Raw genomic sequence first — 25,550 nt, forward strand, 5'->3', positions numbered from 1 at the left:
AAACACTAGGTAACAGCTAATTAGAGTAAATTTACCGTATTTCTGCCATGCTTCCTTCCTTTCCCTTTCGGTGCTTCATTTGTCAACCCACTTCCCCCTCAAATGTATGGTTCTGAACATTTCCCTGCTGCAGTGTGACAGACTCATCCCAGCATCTTATACACCAGCAGTTACGTTGCAGCAGTGTAAAAGACACAGCCTGAGATATTCGTAAAGCTTCATCTTAATATACAACTGCACAGCTGTTGCAGGAAAGACAGCATTTTTTAAAAAACCTCCCTTGGTTACTACTATCATGCATATCTGTCTTGTTACGTAGATATCAGTCTTACAGTTGCTAGCTATCTTAAAGCTTGGTGCTAAATTAGCATGGGAGGGAGAAGCAGTTAATCATAAAGGATTCCTTTTAAAAAAAAGAAATTTTAGGGGTGTCAAGTTTAGTCTTCCTTGGCTTTGTTGTGAAACAGTGTCAATGCTCTGACCTCCACAAGCTTTCCCTAGCACTTTAGGAGGCCTTTAATTCAAGGCAATGTCAGATTTTTAACCAAGACATCCTTTTTTTCTCTCTGTCAATTAAGCATTGGAATTAAATAGGGTTTAACAAAAGTTCTAAACAGACACAAAATCCCTTCCCCTTAATTGCTCCACTTCCAGTCTCAATCTCATGTTTCATATATTCTTGCATCACCACACGTTCTACGAGGATGGACCCCCCACAAATTACTAAAGCTAAACTAAGTCAAGCAAAAGGTTGGTAACAAAATCCTGCCTTTATATATCATAAAAAGAACTCAAGATCAGTTTATTATTTGCAGATCATGATTAAGGTTGTCTGAGGGAAAAGGGAAAAGTATGTACCTTAAATATATATTTCTATTTTTAAAAAACAACTTTTCAGTGTTTTTTAAATAAAAAATTTTTTATTCAAGTTTTTCCTCTCTCCTAGTTTATGTTGATACATATCCACCTTATCTAGATGTTAGTTAAGCTCTGCAAATCCAAAGGAGACACGTAGCCACATACAACTTACTAAACCCTGTACTTAAGATGTACCTCACAAAGCCAACATTATTTTATTTGCATCAATTCTCCAATCCTCCACAGAGCTGCTGGTGCTGTTAAGGCTTCTCCTGAGCTCTCCAACTGCCTGTAGCATGTGCAGTGGTGAGGTTCTTGCAGCTGTCTGAGCAGGAACATCACCCCGATCAGTCTTATGTTCTCTCTGATTTTGAAGAGCAACTAGCAAAAGACTCAAACTATCATCATCTTTAAGTGCATCAGAAGCAGGAAGCCTGCCTAACAATCAGTGGGGCCACTGGACAATCAAGGTGCTAAAGCAGCACTCAAGAAAGAAAAGGCCATTGTGGAGAAGCTAACTGAATTTTTTGCATTGGTCTTCACTGCCCAAGATGGGAGGGAGACTTCCCACACCTGAGTCATTCTTTTTAAGTGGCAAATCTGAGGAACTGTCCTATATTAAGGTGTCAATGGATGAGGTTTTGGAACAAATTGATAAAACAGTAAAAAGTCAACAAGATCAGATGATATTCATCGAAGAGTTCTGAAGGAACTCAAATATGAAATTGCAGAACTACTGACTGTGATATGTAAGCCATCACTCAAATCAGCTTCCATACCAGATAACTGGAAGAGAGCTAATATGATGCCAATTAAAAAGGCTCCAGAAGAGATCCTGAAAATTACAGGCCAGTAAGCCAGTTTCAGTACCAGGCAAATTCACTGAGCTTATAGTATTAGTAAAGAACAAAATTACCAGACACAGATGAACATGATTTCTGGGGAAAAGTCAATGGGTCTACAGTTTGGGCTCTCTTGTCATTGCTCAGATCAAAAACGTATTCTCTCACTTCTTTGAGGCAAGCTCTTGGCGTATAAAATTCATGAGCATTTGATCACCCTTTCTGTATTTTACTTACATATTATGCTTCCAGTTCTCTCCACCCGCCATTTCTTTCTCAAAGCTCAAGCCTGTCACCATTACATCCTTAAATATATACAATAGCTGGATGTTATTCTAACACCTGAGAACGTTAAGATATTTTTGAAATGCTTCCAAACCCCATTAGCCTCTTGCACAGCATCACTTTATATTACAAACCCAGATATTACTAAGTGTTTTTCATTCTTTAAACAACCCACAATATGTATTCTGTAGCTATCAATAATGCTAATGAAAATCTAGAACTAGCATGTGGGTTCCTAGTGAAATGTAAATTGATTTGAAAGCCTCTTTATTCAGGCAGGTATCAGGAAATCAAATCACACCCCTAACTGGACTTTTGCCCATTGCAGACATTTGGACATATTTGCTTTGAAAAACTTAACTTAATTTCAAACTAGCTCTTAAATTTCCCCTTTCTGTAATAAATCTTAGTGCACAATTATATCTGATTATATTTTGTCTAGAGCCAAATGGAAACAAAGTATTCCACCAATGCAAACAACAATATTAACTTGATAAGGTCATCTCTCCTCTTTGGTGAAAACGCAATTCAGTATATTTACCATAAATAATTTAATTCTAAATAAAGCTTGGCAATTATGCCTTTAGCTCACACATTTTTTTTTTTTAATGTTACTGTAACTATTAGTCCTTACCCACACACAAATCCACACTCCAATTTGCAAATTATCTTGTCTTAATTCATTCTGCAGATAGAAACTGTTGGATTACTGGATTTATGACTAAAGAACATAACAACAATAACAGTCATGTTATACTCTATGCTAACAACCTTAGGGTTCAGAACCATATGCTAAAAGAGAATGAGGTGAGTGGCAATATGTCTTCCCAACTTGCAGGACTTCAGCATGTACGCGAATACTAACCTTGTCAGTGTTAAACTGTCAGCTGTCCCTCTCTGTACTCTGGAAACCTTCAGGGGGAGGTGTAGGTGACAGCAGCCCTTCTGTGTTGTCTCCCGACTCCTGCCAGAGATAAGGCCTTTGAAAATCTCAATCAATCTGCTATTGGGGGGAAAAGGACTCCTCTCTCTACCACTTCCATGGAAGGAAAGCACAAACCCTACTCATCCACTAATGGAAACATTTGGGGAGGCAGCCCACATAGGGGACAATATAGTCCTATCAGTACAAACAAAACCAGTCAGAATGTAAAATTATACCCTATTAGTGTAAGTACTTAGGAGCATATTTCATACTCCATCTTTTCAATAATGGAGAGGATATGACTAGAAGTGGTACACAACTCTAACAGATGTACTTAATGTCCTATTGACTGTACTGAATGTTTACCTTCACTCTGCTTATCTAGTTCAAGGATTTAGGTTTTCAACTAGGCTTATTTCAGTGATTCAGTATTAGTGTAATTCTCCACTGTTAATCTGTTAGTATGGTCATTAGTCCAATCAAATCCTTTTAATTATCATAGCTTTGTGCAAAATTGCATAAGGTCATTTCACATTTTCTAAGTACGCACCTTCCTAATTTTCCAATCCATGTACTATTTATACTAAAACACTAGACTTTTATTACTTCCTAATAAGAAACTGTACTTACAACACCTACCCAGTTTTCATTACATTTCTGGCTCAGCAGTAAACATTTTATTGAATATTCAACTATTGTGTGATTTAGAAAAAATTACTATATTTAAAAAACAAAAACAAACTCACCAGTGCCTTTATTTGAAATAACTAACAACATCTTGATCGAGTATATTCCCCACGTTCTCTGTACCTCTTTTGCAGGAGGCTTGAAAATGTCAGGGAATTACTCACTCCAAAATGATAGGTTACGAGGAAAAAAACAAGATGGGGCAGCTGCCTCTTGAAATTCCTTTTACAAAGAAAGCAATGGAGTTGCTTCTGGATATTGTCACCTGAAAAAAACATTAGCCTCACATTTTGAAAACTTTATTCTACTACTGCACTAACACTTACCAACAATTAACTGCAAGAAGTTCCATTCACTTTGACTGAAAGGCACTACTCCGTTACCACCAGTTCTTCAAACAACATAATTTTAAAAAACAGCTCATGTACTGTCCGTGTAAAATTCATGACAGAGTGGGATTCTTCACTATTCTGATTAATCCTTGAAGTAGGGCATAAATGGATAGTATGACACCTTGGACATTAGTCTGACTGAGGCAGTAAGCCTGGGGCATGCCGTCACCCATCTGATATTTTAAATATTATCCGAGTCTAAAATCTCCATCCTACAAACACTAACTTTGAACTTATTTTCTTTATACTTTACACATATTGAATAATGAGATATCAAGAGTTTATCCATTGTTCAAATGTGAAGACCTGCTTTACATCTCAAAGCATATTTTCAGCATAGAAACAGAAGTGTGATGTATTATTTACTATAATTAGCTTATTTTATAACTTCAATCTTTTTCAAACAAACACCAAATTACTCTTTTAAAATAACCACAGACAGCAGAACTAGGGTGACCGGATATCCTGATTTTATAGAGACAGTCCAGATTTTTGGGTCTTTTTCTTATATAGGCTCCTATTTCCCCCACCCCTGTCCCGATTATTCACGACAGCTGTCTGGTCACCTTGAGCAGGACTCGGTGACAGCCAAATGCATACAATTTAGGGAAAGATGTAAAGTATTACTAAAAACCTTAAAGATAAAACTTGTGTTCTTAATCTGTGACATTTTGAAAAGACCTTTTGATATTATATAAACACATTACTATTAATTTCTGCTCTAAAACAGAGTCAGGAAGTTATCTGTAGACATAACTGTCTCCCCTATGCCTTTTGCCCTCTTCTTTCTTTATTGTCATACAGAAGATTAAAACTCTCATTTCCAATACATTGCTAAACAAGTAAGATTTTGAGTGTGAAGAGGGAAGCTGTATAATGCAGAAAGATCACTGAAAGAATGTCACTATGAAGTGGAAGTAGTTTTGAAAACAGACTGTGGATTTAATTTATTTTTAAAAATCAGAGAAATAGTTAATCTTTAAGCAGATTAAATGCCAGAAAGTGCTCTGCTTTTTAGGAGGAGAAGATTTCTTCAAAAGAATGAGCAGATAATACAGAAATAAACAGCTATTTTTTTTTGATATGATGACAAAAACTTGAGTTAGATTAATTCAGATGCACTTGTTAATCTTCCTCATCAAAAAAGCACTTGAAACCTCAGCAAGCTATTACTTTGAAGGATGGGACTTCATTTTATGACTTCAGGGATCCTTTCTTTTGCTAAAAAGAATTTGTACAGATTTCTTACAAAGCATACAAATTCTACAGTAGTGCTGCTGAAATTGCAATGTACAAAAACTGCCTTTCAATTTACCAAAAAAGTTACATATTTTATTTTAGAAGATCCAGATAGTTATCTGTTCAAAAAAAGTCTGATTATCACAATTTAATCACATATTTCTGCTTTCACTTTGTCAGTATAAAATTTGACAACTTTACACTCCATCACAGTTACATGGTCTAGTGCACTCCAGAAAATAATTTCTCTTTTATAGATCTGAAACTGAACAATGGAAATGGTTGAATCTTATTCTTTTCAAATACAAAGATTAAAAACAAAAAAAACCTTGAGTAAACTGCTGTTAAACTGACACTATTTAAAAACATTAACACCATTTCAGGTTCCTGCCCTCACTCCCAATACCAGAAGTAATTAATCAATTTATTATTGAAGACAAAGGCATTGTACAGTGACAGAAAACCTTAGTATTATTCAACTATTATAAATGAAATTAAATCATAAACTGTGTAGCAACATTTAGAAGGATTTCCCATTGTTATTTTTAAACTATGTGCAACAACAACAAAAAAAGTAATATCTCATCTGCTTTTCCCTTTGCAAAAAGGTATCATTCTGATATGTGCATCATGTGTACATTTGGCTGGGAGTTCTCAGGGCAGAGTCTCTTGCCAGCAATGGATCCATTGTGAATAGCAGATGCTCACAGATTAAATCAAATCCAAAGTGAAGTTGCGAATTACATCTAGAGCTCCTGAGTCAAAGCCACATATATCCAACATGCCTCTATCATCTGGGTCTGCTATGGTAAAGCCATTTGATACCATTCCACAAACGATCAGTTTAGATGGAATACCCATTTTCTAGAAGTAGGAAGGAAAGCAAATAAAGCATTTTCAGTACATCAGATACACACAACAATTTATAAATCATCTGGGGCCTAATCCTGCAGTCCTTACTCAGGTACTACACAGTGCACTGATTCAGTGATGATTGCAGCAGGAGATTTCATGAGTAAGGACTGCAAAATCTAGCTGTTAATATATTTTTTTTAACCAAAATAAAAGTCTCAGTTTGATTTATGTGAAAATGAAATAAATGCAATTAGTTGCTTTTATACACCGCCAAAGCCTAGGGACAGGAATACACAGTTAACCCACTTTTCGGCACAGATTATTCAAATGGAAACGTTTAAATTTTCTATGGACTACATTTCATATGATGACTGTTGTCAGTAATGGCCATCGAATCATCTAATAGGAGGAACAGCTGCATTTATGGATAAATCATAGCTCTTGCAGTCAGATCAGGTCTCAGCTCTGCCACAGACATCTTGGTGACCCTTGGCCTAGTCATTCAACATCTCTGCCTCAATTTTACCCAACTGCAGAACAGAGGTAACACTTACCTACCTCACAAGAGTGCTGTGGTGATTAACTAAGTCTTTAGTGTTTGTGAAGAACTTTGAGGTCCGCACATGAGTTATATAAAGTAAAAGGTATAATATAAATATAAATTAAATCTCTTGCCTACTGAGGATGTCAAAGATCTATTATGTTTAGAATCTGAACATTTTATTACAGTGGAACATGTTTATAGTGAAGTCATTTTTCTGCAGTTTGACTTCATTATCAGTGAAGTTTCATTTCAAATCGACTTATAGGGAGAAAGTCTACAGAGCTTACATGATCAGCACAAGAAAAGCTACCGGAGACCCTGCAAAGCTAGTAATTTCAGTAGCTTTCCTCAAGCTCTGCTCTGAGTGGCTTTTTCACTCCTGTTGATCTGCCTTCTTTGCAGGCTCCCATAACCTCCTACTGGCAGCTATTTCTATACAAGTTTTTACTTCATTACTGAAAACAACTCTATCACAAAGCACTGAGGGATCTCAGAACTTCACTTTTTTTTGTACAAGTAGAATTTCACTGATTTACCAATCATATATCCAAGAGAAAAGTTCAAAAATTCACTAAGCACTAAGTATATCAAATTCTGTTACAGAAACTTAAACACAGGATGTAAATATTAGGCCAATAATTAATGACAAATTTTTATCTAAAAATTCCTGTTTTTGTTCCAAGATTTATCTGCAACTAATGCCAAATTCACTTCTCCCTGAGTGAATGAATCTTTTTTCTGCACTACAAAAGCATACATTTATTGCATTAAACCACAAATGCTTATACCTCCAAAAGAAATTTCTGAATAATTTAATATTTTTTCCATTATTGTATGAGAGGACAATGATACTGTATTATCAGACGGTTATTTACCTCCCTGTATTCCTTCAAAGCAACTGCAGGATGAATATCTCCAGCAAAGGTCTCATTATCAGTGAACACAATAAAGACATCAGCAGCTGTGTGTGTTTTTTGTGCCCATATCATTGGAAGAGAACAATCAGTGCCACCCATTGGAATCTAAAAATACATAAGTATATTATTAAGAACTGTATAGGGCACTTCACCATAAAATTCTGGAAGTATTACAGTGATATCTTATAAATATTATCCTTTCATATTAACAGCTATGATTAACTATCCAACAGCAAGGTGGCCCTGAATTGTATAGTACAAAGGAGGACATGAGAAAGTTAACAGCTTTCCTACTTCTATCTATGTAGCATTCAATGGATTACTCTTTGACATTAATTGCATTAGAAACACTGAACATAAAATGTATCAAAATATATTTAAAAGGATGTTTGTTTATAGAGCTGGTTGAAAATATTTCAGTGATACAGGGTTTTGTTAGAAAATGCAGATTTATCAAACCTGAAGTATTTTGTTGAAAGATATTGGGTGATTCTAAGATGATCTAAGATACTTGCATATCTTAGATCAATTCCACCCCGCCTCCCCCCCCTAGACCAGCCCTTAGTTGTGATGACTAACTCAGCAGGCCCCATCCTGCAATGCAACATGTATGTCCACTGAAATCAGTAGAGTTCCACCTGGGTACACAAGTCTACCTGTTCTCATCAAGTTGTAGGTCTGGGGCCTGAATTTTGGCCTTTTTTACTCAATACTGTAATTGGAGGCTAACCGAACCACTGATATCAACTGGAGTCTTATCCAACTGCAATGGGCTTTGTATACAATCACCAGAGGAGTTTATTTCCCAGAAACTAATAAATTTTATGGCACATGCTGTTGTAAAGCATAAGTTAACAGTACTGAAAAATATGAATTAGAACATTGCAGTGACTATACAGAATTGAAGATATAAAGATGATTGTTTATACAGTTGCTTTGAAAATGTAAAATACTTTATGTACTAATGCAGAAGCTTTTTTGGTAATATTAAAAAAAAAATACACCATTTTGCCTTACAGAATTTATTGTTCTCATCCATTTTTGAAATTTATGAGATTATGTGCCAATACCACTTCTTTAAAATGAAGTGTTGAACTATTCAGATAGTAAGGTAATATGATTTGCTTGATATAGCTTATCAGTAGAAATCAGGTATATTAAGAAAAACAAGAAGAGTATTTTACTAAAATGTAGAATAAATTCACTACTAGGGATTAATTAGAAAGCACAAATTAGAATGGAAATACTAAATCACTCAAATTATGTCTTAATTTTTGGCAATAAATTTATCAGAATTATACAGTAACTACAGTACAACAAAACTAAAAGTGTTCACATACTTCAGACATTTTCATTAATACTTGAGGTAATGTCATGTCTTTCGTCACTGGACAGGGGACCATTTCATGTGAAAAGGCAACAATATTGGAATCTTTCTCTGTGCGTGCAACAACCTGGAAGAAAAATAAGGTTTCAGGGAATTAGGTCAAGTATTTTAATTATATCACTTTGTAATTATCTGCAGTTAATATGTTGAATTATCACAAAATAAACTCTCTACTGAAAACACAAAGCACCAAATTAAAATAATACAGATATGACTGACTCCAAAAAAAGTGAAGTTAATGTTTCAACTCAATCCTTAATTTTCACTGTTATCCTAGAGTGCCTAAATACTGCAGCAATCCAAGATGAACTCATGGACCTAATCACTATAACAAAAAAACCCTTAATTTTTAGTTTCTAGTTAAACAGTTTGCATTTTTTCTGTTCTCTCTTTCCTTTCTGTTATAGGAAATTGACTGCATTTTGAACATGGTACATTTCTATTTTTCTATATTTCTGAAATTTAAAAAGCACAAGTCATTTCATTTTAAACTTTAAGTTTTAAAAACAAATTGACTGCTATTTGAAAAGTGCACTGGAGTATTTTTCTAAATTACTACTCTCCAGCAAAGTAATTTTAAAACCTAAAAAGGAAAAAAAGTATGTATTTTCCTCACCATTTAAAATATTAATATCCTTTCTAAATTAACATTGCATATGTGTGAATACATTCCTCAAAGCATGGCTTGATGAGATGGATTCATATGTAAATATTTCCCCAAATCACTTTCAATTCAGTCTGCACTGTGCTGCAAGGAAAGTGATTTTAAGACAAAAGCAGCCTGAAGATTCCGCTAATATATGCTGGGTACCAGCCTAGGCTGCTCTTATTGATTCTGGTTACCAACAGTCTCCAGGGGCCTTTCTAGCAACCATGCATAAGGGTGTCCTGGCCATATCTTCTATGCCCGAAGCCAGGAGTTGGAACAGAAGCTATTTTATGTGCCCCTATGCCACTCACAGATTTCCACCATGCTTAAGGAATCCTCTAATGGCATCTTGAAGGCATCTTTATTCCAGAAGAGCAGTACAATACTGACTCACTGTTCCAAATAATCAAGCCTAAAGAATTCTGGATGGCTACAAGAAAAGATCCATTTCTTACCATACACATTGCTGCAGCAACTGTACTAGCACTGAGCACACTGCCCAAAACTCTTTGTGTCATGGAACCACTGACATCAACTGCAAGCAAGAAACGCTTTCCTGTTGGTTCCACTGTCTAAACAATGATAGAAAAAAATATATATATATAAAAATCTCAGAACACTGATTTATTTTCAATTCTCTCTCTCCTCCTCCCCCCCGCATCTCCCCCATTTCTATTCCAGGAGAGTACATTTAAAGGAGTTAAACAAATCAAGTGAATTCCCCCTCTTTTGACACAGTACTAAAATTACTAAACCTTTGCTACAAAAATTCAATACTATGTTACATATTACATTTACATAATGCCTCTCATGCAAAAGATTTCTAAAATGATTTGCAGAATCTTTTATAAAAATAGATAACTTATCTAGCTCTGAAATACAGAGCCAATCCTACATAAGTAAGAACTACACAATAAGTTTTAGGAGGAAAAGAGCAACTTGAGCTTTTTAAAGTAAATGGGAATTTAGCTTGACAGGAAGAAGTTACCCATTTTTAAATCTTGCCAAAAAAAGACATTAAATAATAAACCTGGCTCTGGTAAAAAATGTCTTGAAATCTTCATTGATGACACATGGTCAGGACCCTCATTTTTCAGTGTATCTGAAAGACTGCCCATAGAATCATGCTGGGGTATTGATTCATTACAGAAATTTGTCAGAAAATTGTCCCTCTAAATCACGAAATCCACAGAAAGTTCTCTCAAGAATGAATGAAACTAACCATACTACCAGCAGCTGAATTCAATTTAGCCAAACAATTATTTAGGTATTGTTTAAATGCAAAAGTACTATGACTTCAAAATACTGTATTAGTGACAGAACTTACAACGCAATGCAAACCTTTTAAGAATTACACCCAGCTTACTTCAACATTTACCAGCATTTTTTTCCTCATGAACCATAGATTAGTAACTAGTGTAATTATAGAACTAATTAACTGGTGCATAATATCTGAAAGTCAATGGACATAAAAACGTGGCAATAAAATGCAGTCTTGACTTCATAATATTCTGTTTCCAGGAAAGGCCCTGACACCCAAGGGAAAAACCAACCAATCCAAACCAAAACTAACTAGGTAACCGAGTGTTTTGGTTAACTCATCAAAATGATCACTTTCTAGATTAGCTTCATTGTTCAGATATTCCTCAACTGAAACTGTTGGTTATCTGAAAACATCATCATATTGTGTTTTACAAAATGGAATGCTAACAGCTGATGAAAGAACTTAATTATGTAATAATTTGATAACATGATTTAGTAATATATTTTTTTATTTTGTGCCAATGCTTTTGAACAAAGATGGACAGCTACAAAAGTTAAAAGGACACTATACTTTAAGGTGCCTAAATAAATATGGGGAAAATTCAATTATGGGGAGAATATTTCTCCCCTAAACACTTCATATATTAATCATGCTTATCAGAAAGGCACATTTCTATCACAGACCATAAAGTTCTTTAAAGATGACTACATCTCATATCAGACATGGCTAACAAAATGACAGCAAAAAATCTGTCACTCAATTTAAAATAAACAACCTCTCCCCCAACATTAAGCTATGCTTAAACAAAAAACAAAACCACCGCCCATTTTGGGCCATCTACCTTTAAAAAAAACAAACAAACAAAACCCCCACTAACAATGCACTGGGTAGCTGAAAACAGATCCACTTGCACTATAAGAAAAAGAATTAAGGCAGTAGGCAAAATGTCCTTTAATAGTCTTGATGTGATGGGGTCATCACCCACCTCTTGCAAACACCCCTTTCTGGTTGAGGTGTCTGTGTCCTTTCAGTTTTGGTGACCCCTTTCAGGGGTTCTTAGGCAGTTTTTCCAGTGACTCAGCCCTCTGACCAAGTCTCTCACACTATTTGCATGTGAACCAGAACAAACTCCTTCTGGGGTATACAGTCTGCGAGGGTTTATCTCAGTACCCCACTGGTGGTGTTTCTCTAGCCCTCTCTGGGCTGTCTTTAATTAATCCCAGCCCTGATATGGGACCATACCCCCAGGACTTCCTCCCTGCAAACACGATCTTCCTGCAGCCCTACCCAGGCTCACTCCCTACTCAGTAGCAGCCAATCAAGAGCTCCTTCATTGCTCCCCGGGCCCCTGCTAGAAAACTGTCTTTGCCTCAGTCTTAGCAGCCAGCCAGAAGCCTCTTGCTCCCCTGGTCCCTGCCAGAAGACTGTCTGTGGTCCTGCCGCTCTTCCAGCCAGGCATGCAGTCCTTTCTTCTCCAACACTAACTAACTATTGCTTTGTTCTGCAGCTCCTTTTTTATGGCTCTTCTGGCCCCAGTGGCTGTTCCAGCAGCCTCTCTGGCTGCTTCCTCGCAACCACTCTAGGTCCCTTGGAGGACCTCTCCACTGCTCCTTTTCAGGGATGGGTATGGTAGAATCCTGAGGCCTCCACCAGGGGAGCATTGGGCCTAGTCCACCCCATCATACTTGGAGAGAATTTTAGGACCAATCTCAGTAAGTAAGAATACTTGTGTATCTTATTGCTTACTCTGCTTTAAAACACTCCAGATATTTGCAAAGCCAGGCTTATGACTTCTCTAGCAGGGATCTACAATATGATAGTTAAACAGACCATTACCTTGAATGTTTTGTAAAAAGAGACATCAAGAGCGTCTAAAATGTCTTTGTCAGGAAGCCACCGAAGTTTTCCCTGGTTTCCATGTCCTGTTTTGTAGGTTTTTAATGCAACCAAAACATGGAATGGATGTATTCGAGCCTATAAACAAAATATGCTTTAAAAATACATTTAAAAGTACAAAGTTCAATTATTGCAGAAATTATTAACTACAAATTGCACTCTCTCTCTACAGTTGCAATTATCTGTCTTATTTTATTGTTTCTTCAAATTTTTAAAATACAATTATAGGCTCTCTCTGTGCACTTATCTCCTAAATTAAAAATCACAACAAAATAAAAACAAATGTGGCTATGCACAAATATATCTACTTTAGTCCCCACATCCCTTAACAACAACATACTTAAAGAGAGAAAAAAGGGTTATAGGGCTGCTTGCACCTCTGTCCCCTTTCTGGTCTGACATCACCCTCCTCAGCTGTTTGGCCTCATACCGTTACTTGACTCAGGGTGGAACTTTGCAATTCTCCCACTCTTAGACCTGGGCCTGGTTACAATTACCCTTCAAAAACCAGTGATATGCAGTGATCAACAACCTTCTCAAAAGAAAAAGTATTTTTTATTTAGTGGTAGGAACAAAGCTTTAGAGACAAATGATTTTAAAATAAACAGTCTATACACGTCTATCTTAACTATTAATTCCCACCATTTCATGATAGCGACCTATGTAAGCCTAGCTTCTCCAGACACCCCAACAGGTTCCTGTGCCTGAGTTTAGTTTAAGTCTGGTTACTTGCTTAGGTCTCCTTTTTAAAACAGTCCTTTTAAAAACCTTTTGAGTTCTTTGTTCTCCTGTGCCTGAAAAGTCTGAGCCATTCATGTTAAAAGCAGTTTCACAGGCTCGCCATAGGCCAGAGACAGAATAATTAAGTCCAATCGTTTTGGCATTATCCCTTACCAACTCTTAAGTGTTTGCTGATAAATGGCTATATTGAGCGATTCTTCTCTTTCTGACCTATATTGCAGACTGCTCAATTGAGTTAAACCAATTTTGTCATACAGCAAACACTATCCCAACAACCAGGCCAATATAGAACATAAATTATTACAGGGCACCCCCAGAAATTTCACAATTTTCACAAATTTACAGTATGCCCTAAAGGTTAACAAGTTTGGGCTCCAGCAAACCAGGGAGGAGAGTGAAGGAACTTAAAAAAAATTCAACGACTTACCACAGCAATTTTTTCCCCAGTAGCTTTCTCTCATTTATGCTGAGAGAACTCCAGATCCATTGCCTTTGTTAATCTCAACTATGGCAGTGTACCCTGGCATGAATCATTCAGCTAATCAGGTACCCATACATTTAAGGTTTCATAGTTATAATCAACACTTTGAATTCTACCTAGAAGCTTACTGGAATCAGTGCAGATCACACAGCACTGGTCTAAAGTGCTCCCAAAGTGCAACTCCACTTAATAAGCAGACAAGCATTCACACTACCTTCAGCTTCCAAATAGTCCTAATGTGTACCCTGTGCACAGTGCATTGCAGCAGTCTAATCTTGAGAGTTAACAAAAGCATGGATAATTGTGTCACCAAGGTCCTTTCTTCTCACACAAAACATACACAAAATTGCACTCTTTTGATCAGGCACAGATGAAAAATCTCTACTAAGGCACCCAGGCGCATCCCAGGATCTAACAATACCATCATATTGTTTACCTGTTTTACAAATTGCAGTGACATTCCTTCTGTGAGGGGCACGGGTATGAGGGTGCCCACCAACATAAACTCAATTTTCTCTGGATTGCTTTGCAGCCAGCTAGCTCTCATCCATGCCCTAAGTTCATCAAGGCATTAGGCAAGTTGTTCCATTTCTCCAGCTGGGTCAGATGCAACAGAGATGTAGAGTTGTGTGTCATCAACCTATTGACTGAATTGCAGCCTATGTCTCTTCACTAACCCTCCTAGCAATCATATACCCATTAATCAAAGAAGTGACAATATCAATCCCTGCAACACCCTACATGAGTGCTTGGGACAGAGCTGAAGTTGCCCATAAACATCTTTTGAATTTTTTTGAAAGAACAGAATCAAACAGCAGCAGCTCCACCCATCCAAACTTGTTCGCAAACAAGCTAACAAAAATTTCATGGTCAACTGAATGACAGATCTAAAAAAGAAAAAAAAATCAACAGGCATACTTTTAGACCAATCTAGTATAAGATGAAAACATCAACAATTTAAAGTAATACCAAAAAGAGGGGAAAAAACAGAACTTATGCTTGGGAATCTTCTAGCTTAGAAGATTTGAGGGACAGAATACAACCCTGTTAAGCATTCTCCATCTTAATAACTGAAAGAGATTTCTTTTAGGTTGACCTACTATAGCACTTAAATAGGGTTTCATCTCAGAGCCAAGTGGAAAAAAAAATCCTTTTTCAAAATAGAAAAGTTGTCATTTTCATGTATTAAATATGAAAGTACTCTGCCAAATTCAGTTATTTGAAACTGACCTTTTTGGAAAAGTACTATGTTAGCCTATTGGAGTGGTCCCCAAACTTTTCAGGGTCATTCCCTGCTTTGTCCATGTCCATACCCAGACCTCCTGAAGCAACATTCAGGCTATGCGGACAGGGGTAAGGAGGTTGAGGCTGGGACCGCAGTTGGGGGTAGGGTTCGGAGCAGAGCTGAGGCTGGGTTGTGGTGCAGACTGGGACTGCGGCTGGGTGTGGAGCTGTGGCTGAGGATGGGAGCAGGGGCTGTGGCTGGGGGCAGGGCTGGAGCAAAGCTGGGGCCAAAGCATTCTGTAGGGGCTGGCCTGGGCCCCAATGTGCTGGCCTGAATGTTCCTCTGTGTCCCCCAGGGGTTACATCCCACAGTTTGGGGACCACCAGTCTATTGTCTGCTATGTATTTTAGCCACTGTTTTTTATTTTGCTTTACTAATTTATTTTTCCCCTCATTTTGTTCTCCTTTAGTGGTGTTCATGTAGCTTGCTTGTGCCAACAAGCAACTGTGCAGGTCCAACAGATCTAAACATGTACACACCTACTCCCCTCTTTTGGTCACTCCCTTCCCTGCCAGTTCTGATGCTATAAGCTTTTTGGAGGGATCTGGGAAAGAGCAGATCCTTTCTTCTGACAGGCTTCTGCTCTTCTGTGAGCCTCTTGGAGAAGATCCTGGAAAATGAAGATTCCCTGACTGCAGTCTTCTCTGTATCATCCACAGTCCATGGAAGGCCAAGGAAAGGAGCCACGTGCTGAAGTCCAAGTAACTCATTCATCACTGTGGCAAGGACTACCCCACTTTCTTCCTTCATTTTCTCACCAAGTGCCTCAAAAGGCTGAGATAGTAAGGGGGGTGGGAGCGGGGGGAAGAGTGTCTCTCCCCCACTTATCATGCTTTGTCTTCCTGTCTTGACTCTATGCATGTCTTCTCCACTTGCTGTCCTAGATTCCTCTGGGGTCCTTAAGAGTGAGGAGATACCTCCACAACCTCATTTCTGCTCCTTCTCCTTGTGCAGGGGCCTGAAAATGGAACGTACACCAGGCTGCTCTTCCAGTCCATTCCCAGGCTTCTGCTAGATTTTTCCATTAACCCAATATTAAACTTCCAGAAGTTTAAAGTATTTCTAATTGTATAGCAGCATCCAAACAAACTCTGAAATAGCAACTGCTGCACTTTTACCCCACTATTGGAGTAGCTTCAGAAGACCATGTACAATTGATTACTAAAGCAGTACATAAGAATGCTTAAGTTATAACATTAATGCATGAGACCAGCAAATGAAATTCTCTATGTCTTCAACTCTGGAAAACACTGAGTTAAATACTTAAAGTTAAGAATTTGACTAAGTGCTTTCCCGAATCCAGGTTCATCAGCAAAGTGAAGTTAACTGCAGAATAGTAAAAAAAAAAACAACTTTCACATAAAAAGGTTATTTTTGATTAGCAATTATCATATGTAATTGGATTTAACTATGTCAAAGCCTACCTAAATATTTCTCATCAATACATACACTTCTGAGGTTTTTAAGAAATGCAATTTAGGAAGAGAATCATACCAGAAATAAAAGCACTGAGTAGTGAAAACAGTTCTTACCTTTTTTAACAGTTTCTCATTTCTCAGTCTTTCACACACTATTGCTACTTCTGGGCTTGCTGGTTCAAGTACTGAATTTGCAGTCATCTTTCCTAGATTCCTCAGCATTGCTGTAATAGGCATCTCCTGCAACAATGCCTTCCACACCTGTTACAGTAGTATATGGGGAGAGACAACATTTTAATTTGATGACAGACTCTGTCTGGTGTATACACAAAATATCAAGCAAAATATGTAAACAATGTATTTAAAATGTCAGAATTATACAGAGAGCTTCATCATGTTGAATTAACTACTTAAAAAAAAAATAAAGCTTCAAGAGTTCCATTTGGATAAAAATATATTTTCAGCAATCCAAAACTGTCAAGATAAAAAAAAGACAACAAATTTTAAAAGGGCATTAGTTATTTGATGCAAGATGTTAATATTTACATACACATACCCACCTCTTTAGATTTCAAATGGTTTGTCTGGAGATGCTCCCTAACTAGCTTATACTCTTCTATCAAATGAATAACTTCCAATTCATCTTTCGTACGTTTCACTTTCTCCACAGCCTCTAGATATTTTAACAATTTTTCAGTCTCAGAAGAAAATTCCTTGTCTTTATATGCCTCTTGGACTTCCTTCCACCCCTTACTGATATACTTAGTAACTACAGCGAGTCCTATTAAAAGACAAAAATATTTTCCATTCAGGATTATGACCGAGCTATCAGAGAGTTTAGTAAGTCTGGCAGGAGAGTTGGTTAGAAGGATGATTTTAACTATGGTTTCATTCCCAGAACTGCTAGCCAGCTATCAATAGAGTGGGTCTAAGTTAGAACACTACAGTCAAATACATTAGGATGCACAATTCAGAATACTTTCCAAGATTTATTTTATTTACTGTATCATTTCCCTTTGGAAGGCTGAAACTTAATACAAGTCGTCTTCTTTACAATGTTTTGTCCCCTACCCTATGCCCCAGCAAGCACAGCGTTGTGAAAAATAAGGGGATAAAACTAGTCAGAACATACAATGAAAAGATGACTGTCAATCTGCTATGTATAAATATTTCAGTTACCCCAACACGCTACAAAACATTAAAACATTTTGAAATAATCTGCATTTTTTAACATATAAAAATAGATTATATTTGAGGAGAAACATAAAACTGTGACCAAAGGTCAAAAATAATGAGGAAACAACAGATCTGGTTGAATAATGAAAAAATAAATGTATTCGGCAACTGATGGGGAAAAAAATCAACTGAATGATTTGTAAGAATTACTCAGCCATCTCTTGACAGCAGTCACACAAAATAATGAAAGACTACATTTATTCTTAAAGAGTCAAGATAAACAGACCATATTTTCTAGCTATCAGCTTGTGTTCTATTTCTAAAGTTTAACCTGAAGGATACATGGATGCTGAGAGACCACTGCACCATCAGGACGTTTAGACTTCCAGGACAGACATATGCTAGAAATGAAAGGCTTAATGTAGTATCTGATATAGCATATTTTCTTAACTACTCCAGTCTCAGGTCAATAAAACATTACTGTTACCTTCACTGGCAGGTTTTAGGTGGGACAACCTCAGCAGATCTTTATGAGACCAACCATTTCTTTGTTTATATTTTGTAACTGCTAAAGCAACCGCCATGCCATTCTTTCCATTGTACCAGTCTGCAACAGCTTTTCTAAGGGCACGGCCCCACATGCCACACTTCATGCCCTCCTTCAGATCCTTTTTAAACTGGATGAAAGTAAACAGATGAGTTGGTATGCGGCAGACTTCAGAAACAGCCTTAAATGCTGCTTGTTTTGTTTTTGCATCAGAGCACTGTGAACAAATTGCAAGAGCAAAAAGCATGGGCTCCTGTTTTGCTGCCCTTCCTTCCAGGCTGAATGTCTTTATTTCCTGTACCACATCACAACCTTTACCATCTTCAATCAGTCTTATTAAAACTTCAGCATTTTCAAAGCCAAGTTTCTGCTCGCTGATGTAGTATGTACCACCTTCTGAACCAAAACATAAGAAACGGTGGAGTCGATTCATATCGGTGACCTGCCATACATATCCACCTTCAGAGTTCAGCACCTGCTTCTCATTCAAGGGCTGCATTTGGTTTGCGTCTTCATCCATTGCTTACAGTTTCAGAAAGCCTGTTAAAAAAGAGAGTTCAACTTTAATACAAATAAACGTTGAACTATGTTGGATTTTTTGGCTCGTAACATTTCCTCCTCTTACATTTGTAGCCAAATGAGTACATTATATCTAATGCCTTCTCCCCTTGCCTCTTCTAGATTTATATTAAACATACTCCAGAACAGCAATAACACAGACCAATAAATGCTTAAGTTACTAAAGAGCATCTTCAAAGAATATATTTAAAAATTGAGTTTATGCCCTTTTAGGCTTTGCTATAACATATAAATAAGTTGTAAAAAGGGTTTGCTTTAAGCAGGGATATCAAGTTTGGTTTAATTTCCTCTTAATTTGTTGGTGGTCTCAAAGCATTTTTATTGTTAGCCCTAACAGCTCAATTGAAGGGGCAGAGGTACTCAATATTTAAATACATCCTTTATCCAAAATGTTAGTCACTGAAGTTAAGTGTTGATTAAAAAAAAAAAAAAAAAGTCATAAGCAGTCCAACTAAAAATCCTGAGTGATCAGCATTTTACTAGTTCTCCAGGCAGGTAAGTCTTCCACGGAAGTTAGGTCCTGAATTTTTGTGGGACAGGTTGTACCTAAGACTAGCAAAATGATACTAAACTTTATGAAGGGGAATTTTTTAAATTCAAGCTAACTAGGAAGAGCTTTAATCCCAAAAATGAAAACATAAATTCCTTAGAACCAGCATACAGGCTAGTTAAAGGTGACCTGCCAAGGGAAAGATGGTGTTTGTGCTCTGTCTGATGTTATAAAAATTATTATAAAGATTTTTTTTAAATTAAAATTTATCAGACCTTTCCCCCCCATTTTTTGCAGAAGGGCTGGATGACAACACTGCATTTGATAAAGGTAAGAGACTCAAGCAACTCAGAACGCAAGAGAGTCCTAGACTTTAAAACAAAACAAAACCAAAAAAAAAACCTTTTGTAATTTGTTTGTTTTGGTTATCACCTATTTAAATGAAACACCTGACAAATGATGAAGAAAAATGCCATCATTAATAAAGATTCAAACACACTTGTCCTTTCAAATGAGAACTGAGAAAGCTCACTGTCATAAACAGATAGCTAAGGGTTAATGTTTCTTTCACCTGTAAAGATTTAACAAAGGGAACCAAACACCTGACCAGAGGACCAATCAGGAAACCGGATTTTTCAAAGCTGAGGGAGGGAATGTTTGGGTCTGTGGTCTTGTCTGCCCATTCAGCTATGAGAGGGTCTTTTCTATCTTCAAGCTCTAATCTGTTCAGTTTTCCAAGTTGTAAGTACAAAGGTAGAAAAATAATAGGCTGTTATTGTTTTTTTTGTATTTACAGTGCTGTAGTGTTGGATGTTTAAATTGTATCTCTTTTTGAATAAGGCTGTTTATTCCTTTTTCTTTTAAGCAATTGAACCTGTTTATTGTCACCTTAATGCAAAGAGTCATGTTTTTATGGTCTTTTTCTTTCTTTTATATAAAGTTTTCTTTTAACTTGTTTTTTTTTTTCTTCTCTGGGTAGGCTAAGGAACGAAGGGAGGGAAATTCTCTTTTGTTAGATCTGGGGGGTGAATCTCTGCAGCACCAGAATTGGTGGGAGGGGAGAGAGATAGAATCTTTTCTGTTTCCTTGTATTTGGTTGTCTTTTGTGGAATGGAAGAGCATGCTTCTTGGTATTGTGATGTAAAGACGGTTGCTCCGTATACTCTCAGGTTAGCCCAGAGAGGAAATTGGGTGGGAGAGAGGTGGGGGGAGTGGGTTATTTCCCTTGTTGTGCTCAGAGGCATCTGAGTCTTAGGGGTTCCCCAGGGAAGGTTTTGGGGAGACCAGAGTGAGCCAAAACACTGGAATTTTTGGATGGTGGCAGCCATATCAGATCTAAGCTGGTAATTAAGCTTAGAGGGTTTCATGCAGGCACCCAGATTTCTGGATGCTAAGGTCCAGATTTGGGAATTATGCTTATGATACTCACAAGCAAAGAGAGAAAGAGAAACAAAACACATCCCAAACCTTTCAGGTCTTGTTTACACACTGTTAGACAGAGAACTAACACTATATAATCTGTAGGCATACCATATTCTTATTCCTATCCAAAATAAGACGCAAGGGCACAAAATTTATATGGTTAAAAGGTAAAAAGTTATTTTTTGAGAAGTAAAAGTCCAGTTGTAGTGTAGCCAAAAGAAAGAATCATACATCATAACAAGTGAAACATAAGCTGGAAATTAGAAGACCTAAGTGGAAATTTGAAGATACAGACTTTGCATGTTTTTATGTCTTGGGCTATTAAGTATCAGAAAGAACAATCCTTTGAGTGTCAAGTGATCTTCTAGACTACTAGGGAGTAAAAGGAGCAACAGAAAAGAGTAAGTACATTAGATTCTCTGCAAAGTACTTTGCTGCATCAATTTTAAGTACAGAAGATCACAGACCTATTCTTTTAGGAGTAAAAAAGATGAGGCACTGTCACATCCTGTGGTCCCTGATCATGACTAGCTCATACATTTTTACAGGTGTTAAACTCTATTACTGTTTAAAAGCATTTTAATTAAAAACATAATCAAACATTTTCAGTTATTAATTCTATTCCTACTTTGACATCTCAGAGATTGCAGAGTCAGTATTCTGCCCCCTACCTGTGATGAGATATACATACCCTATCCAGGAATTACAAGGGAAGGAGTTAAAGATTGGTTGTCTCGTTGTATCCCTACTCTGCTAGATATACATTTTTTTTTTGACAAGCAGTGAGGTGCCAGCAACTGGATTAGGAATGTTCATTTTATTCATCTTTTATTTTCAAATAAAATTTCCAAAAAGTATTTCTCACTGTGATTTTCAAAGCAAGTATGTGCAACTTTCTTTTTAAAGGTCAACAGCTCTCCGTTCAAAAACTGCTTGCAGCCAGACTCTAATTTTAAAACACACGCTAAGGCCATGGCTACACTGGCACTCTACAGCGCTGCAACTTTCTCAGGGGTGTGAAAAAAACACACCCCTGAGTGCTGCAAGATACAGCGATGTAAAGTGCCAGTGTAAACAGTGCCGCAGCGCTGGGAGCACGGCTCCCAGCGCTGCAAGCTAAACCCCACGAGGAGGCGAAGTACGTGCAGTGCTGGGAGAGCTCTCTCCCAGCGCTGGCGCTGCAACTACACTCACACTTCAAAGCGCTGCCACCGCAGCAGCACTCCCGCGGCAGCGCTTTGAAGTTTCAAATGTAACCATACCCTGACTTCAGAGACACACCAGATACCCTGAAAATAACAAGTGTTAGCTAAAAGGGGAGCATCTAAGGTATATATGCAACACAAAGTGGTTTGATATCTGAAACACATGATATTCCAACATGTATGAAGTAGTATGCTTTGCCAAATTGCAGCTATAGTTACATCATACTTTCAAAATACTGGGCTACATTAATCTTTAAAATCAAGTGTTACACAAGAGATTAATTTAGTCAATTAGGCCTTGGCTACACTGACACTTTACAGCGCTGCAACTTTCTCGCTCAGGGGTGTGAAAAAAACACCCCCATGAGCACTGCAAGATACAGCGCTGTAAAGCGCCAGTGTAAACAGTGCCGCAGGGCTGGGAGCACGACTCTCAGCACTGCAAGCTAATCCCCATGGGCAGGTGAAGTACCCGCGGCAGCGCTCTGAAGTTTCGAGTGTAGCCAAACCCGTAGCAAATTACAAAGGTTTTCTTCCACATGTAGAAAGATTTTGGTATAGAACACTAACCTGAACATCTCAGTAATAATACAAGTGGGATATGCAACAGATTGTGACTCTCAGGAATCAGAATCGTATGTGTGAAATCTATGGAGTGATTTTACCCTGTGTTGTAAGTACCTGCACTTCTGTAATTCTGTACTGTGACAGGTCGGACCTCTTGGGAAGCCACCCGATATGCTGATATACCACTGAGTCTACCTGTTCTGCAGCATAGGCTCCCTTGAACTTGTCTTGCTGAGCCAGGCTATTAAAGCCTTCTCTAAGAGTATGTCTATGCTACGAAATTAGGTCAAATTTATAGAAGTCGGTTCTTTAGAAATCATTTTTATACAGTCAATTGTGTGTGCCCTCACGCAAAATGCTCTAAGAGCATTAAGTCAACGGACTGTGTCCACAGTACCGAGGCCAGCATCAACTTCTGGAGCATTACACTGTGGGTAGCTGTGAGTAGTCTCTGCTGGCATTACACTGTGGGTAGCTGTGAGTAGTCTCTGCTGCCCATCGGGATTCTGGGTTGAGATCCTGTTAAGGTTCCTTCCCCACTCTGAACTTTAGGGTACAGATGTGGAGACTTGCATGGACACTTCTAAGCTTAACTACAGCTTAGATCTGGTATCGCTGCCACCATTCGCAAGCACTCCCTTCCTTGGGTAGCCTTGAGAAACTTCCCCAATTCCCTGGCGAACACAGATCCAAACCCCTTGGATCTTACAACAAGGAGAAATTAACCATCCCCCTTCCTTTCTCCCACCAACTCCTGGTGGATCCAGATCCAATCCCCTTGGATCTAAAAAACAAGGAAAAATCAATCAGACATTAAGAAAAAGGCTTTTAATTAAAGAAAAGAAAGGTAAAAGAAAACCCTCCGGGAGAGAGTAGCATACCAGCTAGTGTCTCAGACAACAGATTCAAAACACACAGGATGTTCCCCTGGGCAAAAACTTTAATACACACAAGAATACCCAAATTTGTTAATTCCCTTAATGGTACCAAGACAAGTTACAAAGAAAATAAACATAATCTATTTATCCCTTTCTGAAACTTACTACTCTGATAAGAGGCTGATTCCTTGATCTTTTTCACTCAGACTGAAACTGACTAAACAAAGGAAAATTTCCCTCCTTCCTTTTGAAACATCTTGTTCCCCCATTGGTTCCTCTGGTCAGGTGTCAGCTAGGCTAGATGAACTTCTTAACTCTTTACAGGTAAAAGAGGCATTAACCCTTAACTATCTGTTTATGACAGATCCCAATGCCTGATGGGGCAAAAACAGTGTCGCGGGTGGTTCTAGGTAAATGTCGTCAGGCCCCCCTCTCCCTCCTTCCCTCCCTCCATGAAAGCAACAGCAAGCATTTCACGCCTTTTTTCCTGGGTTACCTGTGTAGATGCCATACCACGGAAGCATGGAACCCGCACAGCTGACCTTCACTGTAAGTCTCCTGGGTGCTGGCAGACGTGGGACTGCATTGCTACACAGCAGCAGCTCCTTGCCTTTTGGCAACACATGGCACGTTACAATTGGTAGCCGTCATCGGCGTATTCCTGGGTGCTCTTTTAACCGACTCTGGTGAGGTCAGTCATGGGCACCTGGACAGACTTCTGCTGAGCACCCAGGAGACAACAGTGACTAGCAGTCAAACTGCACCATCTGCTACTACCCTAAAGATGTAAAAGATAGATGGAGTGGATCAAAACAAGAAATAGACCCGATTTGTTTTGTATTCATTTGCTTCCTCCCGCCCTCCGTGAAATCAACGGCCTGCTAAACCCAGGGTTTTGAGTTCAATCCTTGAGGTGGCCATTCTTTGTCTGACAGTTGTTTGTGTTTCTCCTTGATGCAAAGCCACCCCCTCTGTGGACTGTAATTCCCTGTAAGCCATGTCATCAGTCGCCCCTCCTCCGTCAGAGAAGACAATCATTTCGTGCCTTTTTTCAGCCCAGACGCCATAGCACTGGGAGCATGGAGCCCCCTGAGATCACCACGGCAATTATAAGCACTGTAAACACCACATGCATTATCCTGGAGTATATGCAGAACTGTAGGGATACTAAAGGTGGTTTATATTAGACATGGTTTATATGAAAAATGATTTATTGTTAGAAATGATTTAATGTTAATTAATACTTTATAACTAAAGGTTTATATTAGAAATAAATGTGATTCCCCAGATTTAGCCTCTAACCTGCAAGCCACCAGCTGTGTCTGTGTGAAGCCGGTCAACAGAAATACTTTGTATAAAACTTGTTTAAAGTTAATTGACTCTAAGTGCCCTTCTCTAAGTGACACTTTGGTAATCACTAACAAATAGAGACCTCCAACTCTGTAAATTCGTTTTTATCTCACTTTATGTTCCTTTCTTTTAATTGTTAAAGACAGGGCAGTCTCAACACCAAAAGGTAAACGAGACAGTGAAAAATAAAAAGTAATATAAAAGCAAAAAAATAGAAGATGTATGTGAATGAGTGCCTGTTTAAATGATGAAATGAATGGTTAGGGAGTTACCAGCTGAAAATTCAGTTCGGCCGACGTGTAAAGGAATTCAACCAGGTGACCCCGGAGGGCGAACTGGATCCACCCCAAGACCTAAACAAACATCTGACAGAATTAGAGCCACGACTGCTGATATCTGGCTAACAGCAAATGAAACAACTCCCAATGAAAACTAACACAGGGAAAATCCCTATAAAACTGGACTCTGAAGACTGAGGACTTTGGTCATGGTTCTGTCTGCGCCTCCAGAGCATCAGGTGCATACCAGGACTCAAGCTCCACTTGTGTACAGGTACTGACCAGTATTCTTATTTTTTTGTCCCCAAACAAGCAAAAAGCAAAAAAACTTTAGCTGGGTAACTATAAATCTATCCAGAACTGTATGAATGATTGTTGTGAATGGATATATAG

At 38.0% G+C, this 25,550-nt stretch overlaps 1 protein-coding gene across 1 annotated transcript in view; it reads right to left on the reverse strand.

The window, feature by feature from the left end:
* Nucleotides 1-4,907: 4,907 nt before the first annotated feature.
* RO60 (Ro60, Y RNA binding protein) overlaps nt 4,908-25,550 on the reverse strand; it is a 29,573-nt gene continuing 8,930 nt past the window's right edge. Inside the window, exons 2-9 of the mRNA XM_032791047.2 lie at nt 18,329-18,928; nt 17,226-17,446; nt 16,780-16,926; nt 12,681-12,818; nt 10,036-10,152; nt 8,885-8,998; nt 7,503-7,649; nt 4,908-6,092 (exon numbers count right to left, since the gene is read on the reverse strand). Of these exons, the coding sequence (XP_032646938.1) occupies nt 5,940-6,092; nt 7,503-7,649; nt 8,885-8,998; nt 10,036-10,152; nt 12,681-12,818; nt 16,780-16,926; nt 17,226-17,446; nt 18,329-18,908 (1,617 nt within the window). The 5' untranslated portion in view covers nt 18,909-18,928 and the 3' untranslated portion in view covers nt 4,908-5,939. The remainder of the gene's footprint in view (nt 6,093-7,502; nt 7,650-8,884; nt 8,999-10,035; nt 10,153-12,680; nt 12,819-16,779; nt 16,927-17,225; nt 17,447-18,328; nt 18,929-25,550) is intronic.

The sequence above is a fragment of the Chelonoidis abingdonii genome, chromosome 7 (genome assembly GCF_003597395.2).
Source record: "Chelonoidis abingdonii isolate Lonesome George chromosome 7, CheloAbing_2.0, whole genome shotgun sequence".
Taxonomy (NCBI): domain Eukaryota; kingdom Metazoa; phylum Chordata; order Testudines; family Testudinidae; genus Chelonoidis; species Chelonoidis abingdonii.